Source organism: Chiloscyllium plagiosum, unplaced genomic scaffold (assembly GCF_037043375.1).
Source record: "Chiloscyllium plagiosum isolate Xiang-an unplaced genomic scaffold, Cpla_swu_hap1 HiC_scaffold_13, whole genome shotgun sequence".
Classification (NCBI taxonomy): Eukaryota; Metazoa; Chordata; class Chondrichthyes; order Orectolobiformes; family Hemiscylliidae; genus Chiloscyllium; species Chiloscyllium plagiosum.
The window spans coordinates 53,410,873-53,418,811 of NW_028270151.1; the positions used below are offsets into that span (position 1 = coordinate 53,410,873).

The window sequence follows — 7,939 nt, forward strand, 5'->3', positions numbered from 1 at the left end:
AGGGATGGTGCAGGAGGGAGGGTTTTGGATTCTTGGATAATTGGGGCTCTTTCTGGGGTAGGTGGGACCACTACACACAGGATGGTCTTCACCTGAACCAGAGGGGTAACAATATCCTGGGGGGGGGAGATTTGCTAATGCTCATCGGGTGGATTTAAATTAATTTAGCAGGGGGATGGGAACCGAAATTGTAGTTGGAGTTTACGGGAGGATGAGAGTAGTGAAGCCAGAACTAAGATTTCAAGATTGCAAGAAGGCACTGGCAGGCAAGAAGTTGGTTTGAAATGTGTCTACTTCAACGCCAGGAGCATCCGGAATAAGATGGGTGAACTTGCAGCATGGGTTTGTACCTGGCATTTCAATGTTGTGGGCATTTCAGAGATGTGGATAGAGCAGGGACAGGGATGGTTATTGCAGGTTCTGGGATTTAGATATTTCAGTAAGAATAGAGAAAATGGTAAGGGGGGGTGGTGTGGCACTGTTAGTCAAGGACGGTATTACGGTTGCAGAAAGGATTTTGAGGACTTGTCTGCTGAGGTAGTATGGGCTGAGATTAGAAACGGGAAAGAAGAGGTTGCCCTGTTGGGAATTCTCTATCAGCCTCCGAATAGTTCCAGAGATGTAGAGGATAGGATAGCAAAGATGATCCTCTATAGGAGCGAGAGTGACAGGGTAGTTGTTATGGAGGATTTTAACTTTCCAAATATTGACCGGGAATACTATAGTTCAAGTACTTTAGATGGGTCAGTCCTAGGATTCTTTGGGAAGCCAGGGAGGAGATTGCAGAGTTTTATGTCGTCATTGTCTACAGGAATAGTACCAGAAGACTGGAGGATAACAAATGTTATCCCCTTGCTCAAGAAGGGGAGTAAAGACAACCCTGGTAATTATGGTTGTGGATAAAGTGTTGGAAAGGGTTATAAGAGGTAGGATTCATAATCCTCTAAAGAGGAATAAGTTGATTAGGGATAGTGAACATGGTTTTGTGAAGGGTAGGTGGTGCCTCACAAATGTTATTGAGTTCTTTGAGAAGGTGACCAAACAAGTGGATGAGGCTAAAGCCATTGATGTGGTGTTTATGGATTTCAGTAAGGCATTTGATAAGGTTTCCCACAGTAGACTCAAAATACGGAGGCATGGGATTGAGGGTGATTTAGTGGCTTGGATCAGAAATTGGCGAGCTGAAAGAAGACAGAGAGTGGTGGTTGATGGGAAATATTCATCCTGGAGTTCAGTTACTAGGGGGATACCATAAGGATCTGTTTTGGATCCATTGTTGTTTGTCATTTCTATAAACAACCTGGATGAGGGCACAGAAGGATGAGTTAGTAAATTTACGGATGACACCAAGATTGGTAGAGTTGTGGATAGTGACGAAAGATATTATAGGTTACAGAGAGACATAGATATGCTGGGATGAGAGATGGCAAATGGAGTTAAATGAGAAAAAGTGTGAGGTGATTCACTTTGGAAGGAGTACCAGGAATGCAGAGTACTGGGCTAATGGTAAGATTCTTGGTCGTGTAGATGAGCAGAGAGATCTCGATGTCCAGATACATAAATCCTTGAAAGTTGCCACCCAGGTTGATAGGGTTGTTATGAAGGCATATGGTGTGTTAGCTTTTATTGGTAGAGGGTTTGAGTTTCAGAACCATGAGGTGATGCTGCAGCTGAACAAAACTCTGGTGTGGCCACATTTGGAGTATTATGTACAGTTCTGGTCACCGGATTATAGGAAGGATTTGGAAGCTTTGGAAAGGGTTCAGAGGAGATTTACCAAGATGTTGCCAGGTTTGGAGGGAAGGTCTTACGAGGAAAGGCTGAGGTACTTAGGGCTGTTTTCATTGGAGAGTAGAAGGTTGAGAGGTGACTTAATAGAGACATATAAGATAATCAGAGGGTTAGATAGATTGGACAGTGAGAGCCTTTTTTCCTGGGATGGTGATGGCTGGCACGAGGTGACATAGCTTTACATTGAGGGGTGGTAGATATAGGACAGATGTCAGAGGTTGTTTCTTTACTCAGAAAGTAGTAGGGGTGTAGAACGCACTGCCTGCAACAGTAGTAGACTCACCAATGTTAAGGGTCATTGGATAGGCATGTGCTGTAATGTTCTATGTTCTATTAACTCCTCTTCAAGACTGTCTGTTCCAACTTTATTCGGCCAATCAATGGGCATGTTAAAGTCCCCCATGACTACTGCCATTCCATTCTTACATGCATCAGATATTTCTTGATTGATTGCCTGTGCCGTTGTAGCATTATTATTGGGTGGCCTATAGACTACTCCCACCAGTGATTTTTTTTTCTCTTACTATTCCTGATCTCCATCCAAATGAATTCAACATTTTGCTCCTTAGATCCTATATCGTCTCTCTCTATTGCCCCAATCTCATCCTTAATTAAGTGTGACCCCACCTCCCTTTATTTCCTGCCTATCCTTCCGAATTACCTGATATCCTTAGATATTTAATTCCCAGTCATCACCACCTTGCAACCACATTTTTGTAATGGCAACTAGATCATACCCCTTTGTACTGATTTGCACAACAAGTTCATCGACTTTGTTTCGAATACTATGGACATTCAGATAAAGTGCCCTTATCCTCAGTGTCCCTTTAGAACCTCGCAATCTCCCTGTTTATGATTCTGTTGCCCAATTTTACTTCTTTCTTTTCTAACTTTTGCTCTGCAACACTTCCTCCTGCCTTTCTGCCTGGACTCCCATCCCTTTGCCATTTTAGCCTACCCTTCCTCACAGTCTTTCTCTCATTGCATCTACCTTTAAACCGACTGCTGCATCTTCTGACCTGGTGCCCTGCTACCCTAAGTTTAAAGCTTCCCCAACAGCTCTGGCAAAACTGTCCACAAGGATATTGGTCCCCCTTGAGTTCATGTATAACCCACCCCTTTTGTATAGGTCATACCTCCTCCAGAATATAATCCAATGATCCACAAATTTAAAGTCTTGCCCCTTGCACCAATTCTTCAGCCACACATTTGTCTGCCATATCTTCCTATTCTTGCCCTCACTAACGTATGGTACAGGCAGCAACCCAGAGATTACTACTGTTGAGGTCCTTTTTAGCTTCCTTTCTAACTCCCTAAATTCACTTTTCACAACCTCATCCCTTTTCCTAGCTATGTCATTGGTACAGACGTCTGGATGCTTACCCTCCCCTTTAAGAATGCTGATTATTCTAACTATTTCATTGCAACAGTCAGCTGCATTCTCAATGGACATGACCTTACTTGACTTTTTATCTACATAGGTTAACATCGGAAAAATACTAGCCTTAATGATATAGCCTTAATACATCATTATACCTTGTCTTAGACCAATTCACAGACTGCGTCACCCCTTCAACACTCTAGAGTTCCGTGATACCTGTGACTTACATGTTTCTGCCAGCTCGATTTGCTTACAGAAGCACAAATGTATCAGAAACATCTTTTTTAGGATGCATTTACAACTCTTAGCTTTCTTTCTTAGTGCTCACTCATTTTATGTCTACTTGGAGACTACCAACCTCTGTATGCCTCTCATTGCTTTCTGAACAGACTCACCGATTTCAGCTCTGATACTGACAGGCTGCCAGCCTTTGTGTGTGACACATTACTTTCTTAGCTCATAGGACCTTCAGTATTTCGTGAAAGGCTGCTAACCTTTGTAGCTTGCACTGCTTTTCAGCACACAGTGTCTTGAGTGCTTAGTTACAGGTTTTCAGGCTCTAATGGATGTATTGTTTTTTAGCTCAGAGGGAGAGGCAGATAACTTGTCTCCACAAGGAACACTGAGATTCAAGAGAGTGGATATGTTTGTGCAGCACTGTGCTTTATAAAGGTCATACCTGCAGTATGTGCCAGCAAATTACACAACACACTCTATATATGCTTCAAGGATTAGTCAGGAACATTACTCCATGGAAGTGTCTTGGTCAGTTGGGGTTGTGCTGCCAAGTCAGTCCAGGTGAATGCGATACACAGAAAAGAAAGCAAGGTTGTAAACATCCAAGTGAGTGAGTGCTCAGAAAACAAGATAAGAGCCCTGAGATGAACCATGCTACAATTCATGAGATGGGTCTTGGTCCCTTTTTGCAGAGTCACCCAGCAGCCACTTACAAAGCCAGTATGGTGTGCTCCAAATGGCAGTATTGATGCGGTGAACTGTATTCTAAGTGAAATGGAGATGTGCCATAATGATATGGTGCATGTCTCTGCTTACATCCATGAATGAGAGGGTGCAGGTGGTTGCTGCCTGTGGAGTATGTTCTGAAATGTAGGGATATACTAGCAAGTTGGAGGTCTGAAGAAGCATGTGGAAAAACAGAGTCACAGGTATTCTCTGTGGCTCATATCAGGAATTGTCACCACTGTGTGGGAGAAGAGCAAAGTATATAAAAGTGAAGTGCGAACAGGTAATAATGAGATGTAAATGCAATCAAATAGTTCTTTCTTTGTTCACTAGCGAGATTTTTATCTTACCATTCAAAGCTTTGGTAGAAAATCTGATCTTTTTCTCAATATTGAGAACATTTTTCTTATATTGCTATACTTTCCTAACTGACTCGTATTTACCCACATCATTCAAGGTCTGGGAAAGTTCTGCCCCCAAGCCTGAGATGATAACTCTGTTTTTCTTGAAGATGCTGCCAAATATACGTGCAAGTCTGATATTACTGGCATTATGGGTTCTGGCAGAGCACTGGATTTTATGTTGCCTGGCTGGTTAAGGAACGTGGAATGCAAACTGAGGGGCATATTCACTTCTGCCCCCACCATCTCTGTACAACAGCTGCCCAATGAGAAGGAAGCCAAACTTAGTTGAATGGGTAGTTTGCTTCTCAATTACAAACCTTCCATTGCTTCTGTACAACCTTGCAGCCATTGTCAGGGCCATTTACTCATCTAAGTTTTTAGATGCCAGAATATAACCAACTCTTGTGAATTCGAATTAATAGAGAAGAAAGTCGTGATGAATTTGTATTACAGGTACAATCGCAAAGGAATGTGAATCAGGCCTTGGATGTGAATACATAACTTGTATTTTCTTTAATTGTTTGTTCAAATGGCATGGGTGTCATTTGCCAGACCAGCATTTCTTACTGAAATAACTGCACAGAGGCCGGTATCCCATCATCAAGTCACCCTTTATTTACATGCGCACAGTACATGGACTCTGACCAGCCAGCTCAGAGCCAGTCCCTAGACTAAGGAGATCTTCTGAATCTCCTGTTTAGATCTCTCAGCCAGAGGTCCCTGATTGGCCCAGGTTAACAACCCCAATCGAGGATCTCATAGTCAATGCGATCCACCTGGCCCTGGTTCCAACCACTGCACTTGTCATTCCTATTGCTCTGAAGAAGGTGGTAGTGAGTTACCTTCATGAATTGCTGCGGTCCTGTAATTCAGAGACCCATGCCAATTATGACATGGGTTCAAATCCCACTATGACAGCTAGTGGAATTTAAATTGAATTAATAAAATCTTGGATTGAACATTAGGGTCATTGTTAGTAGGAAACTATCATTGATTGTTCTAAATCACTAAAACCTGGTTCACCAATGTCCTTTGGGAAAGAAAGTGACTACCCTCTGAAATATTCTAGCAAACAATTTAGTTCATGGAAAATTAGAATGGGCAACAAATGCTGGCTTTACTGATGATAACCACGTTTCATGAAAAAAAAAGGAAAAATATTCTGGATGCACTTCCCAAAATAATCAGAATAACCTAATCTAGCATATTCAAAAGTATCAGGAATACTGGCTCTGGATGCCTACTCAAGAATGTTTGTGCCAATTTATTTATGTAAGTTGCTGAGTAGAAATTATATCCTACATCCTACAACATGGTGTTTATTCCATTGATTTCACCAGTTATGTAATTAACATAAGGTCCAGTTTATCATGTCATTGTTCCCCCTTAATTAACAACCATAGTATTATATAGTGCTCTCTGAGTGCTTTGTCATTTTCTTCTAAATATACCAATACATTTATAATTCAAAGTGTTTTAAGTATCATATTCAGCTGCAATGTAGCTAGTTCAATGACAGTAGTTGACAGATTTTCAATTCAGTATTTTGTTTTCTTGATTGTCTTTTGTAGGTTTTACAATATGCCTTTTTGCAGTTCAATTTATCTAGTTCAGTACAATTAATAAACATTTTCTCTAAATGAAAAGTAACTTCAACACATTCTCACTTGCAGAATACATTTCTTGAAGAAACAGTGCGAAGAGAATGTGAAGAACGCTATGAACTCACTGAGGCTCTTAGTCAGGCCCGAGAACAATTGATGGAACTAAAGAGACTCAGTAGAGAACATCCACATTCTCAATGTTCAATTAGCCAAGGAAGTCTGAATTCATCCTCTTCATCTGCAGGGAGCTATAAGATCCAAAGAAGCCTGTCTAACAGTAGCAGAACTAAACTCAGTGCCTTACATGGGCTACCAGTGAATGCCAATGTCTCAAACAATGCTGGAACCAATGCTTTACCAATCATACCAATGCTACAACCATCAAAAGGGAGAGCTTCATCTGTAAGTGAAATCAAACAGAGGATTGCAGCTGCTGTAAGAAGAAAGTAGTATACTCTCAAAAAACAGAAAATGTTGCACTAAAATCAATCTGCTTGGACTGTGCATCTAATGTTGATGTATTTGCAAATAAAATTAGATTCTAACAATGCACTGAAATTGTGGACCATTGGGTTTTCTGCCAAGAATGATTACTTGTTGTGTAGCTTCACAAAACTGTAAAATCCCTTCAAATATAGCTAAATATGGCCCATTCCCAATGATGCTGGAAAAATAGAAAATGTTTTCTGACAACAAAAAAGTTCCTTCAGGTCCATTTACATCAGGGTTGCATGGAATGGACAGCACAGAAATTGTTCGCACAACCCAACTGATCTATGCCAGTCCTTACGCTCCATAGGACCCTCCTCCCACACATCTTAATCCAAACCTATTGGCACGTATTTCCATTCTTTTATGTGATTAGCTACCTTCCCCTAAAATTCATCCATGTGTTCAACTGAATGACTTGTAGCATGTTCTATATTCTGATCACTCCTGTTTAGAGATTTCTCTTCAACTCCCTATTAAATTTATTAATGACTATATATTTGTACTTATGACCAGGAGTTTTGACTGTCCATGAGTTGGAATGAACTTCCTTATGCTTACCCTATCAAACCCGCTTAATCATCTTAAACAGAAACACACCTCTTATCTCTCTCTTTTCTAAAGTGCCCTAGCTTGTTAAATTTTTTCCATTAGATATAACTTTTCAACTATGATATTCTTATCACTCTTTCTTGCACTTTCTGTAGCATCTATTTGTTATTTCTATAACATAAATATCTGTACACATCTAAGTGATTTCTGATCAGGAGCCTGTACCAGTTTAACAGAATCTCTTTTCCTTTTCAGTTCTATCTCTCATTAATAATTTGCTACATTTTGTAATTTCTGTGTCTGTATATCTTGATCTCTTAGCTACCCTAGCTCATTTAGACTTGTATTTTGCAAGGTGTATGTGGCCTCTTTAATCTATCTATCAAAATCCAGCATATCATACTTACTTGTATTGAAACTATTATAGGTAAACACACATTTTGCAACATTATTAGTATCTTATATTTTGTTGTAATTCTTAGTATATACGTCAACCTTATGCCCAAATTTGTGAGTTCTGTGATGCAGGAATGATGCCCTTAACTCTGAGCCTGAAAGTCCAGATTCAAGTCCTACCTGCTTCCGAGATGTATCATATATCAAAACAGATTGATTGAAATACTCCCATCCCCCTGACCCCCATTTGGCATTATTTGTAGAGTTTGAAATTGGCCTTTCAGTTCCTGGTGTAAATTGTGGACAGCAATGGCCCTAGCACTGATCCTAGTGGAATACCATTTCCCACTCTCTGTTAG

The 7,939-nt window shown here is 40.5% G+C and overlaps 1 protein-coding gene across 3 annotated transcripts in view; it reads left to right on the forward strand.

The window, feature by feature from the left end:
• The window catches only part of lekr1 (Leucine-, glutamate- and lysine-rich protein 1), a 212,435-nt gene extending 205,740 nt beyond the window's left edge, over positions 1–6,695 (forward strand). For all 3 annotated transcript variants that reach the window (XM_087993242.1, XM_043702179.2, XM_087993243.1), the window contains one exon: positions 6,213–6,695. In XM_087993242.1, coding sequence (XP_087849368.1) covers positions 6,213–6,593 — 381 coding nt within the window. In that variant the 3' untranslated portion in view covers positions 6,594–6,695. The remainder of the gene's footprint in view (positions 1–6,212) is intronic.
• The last annotated feature ends 1,244 nt before the right edge of the window (positions 6,696–7,939 follow it).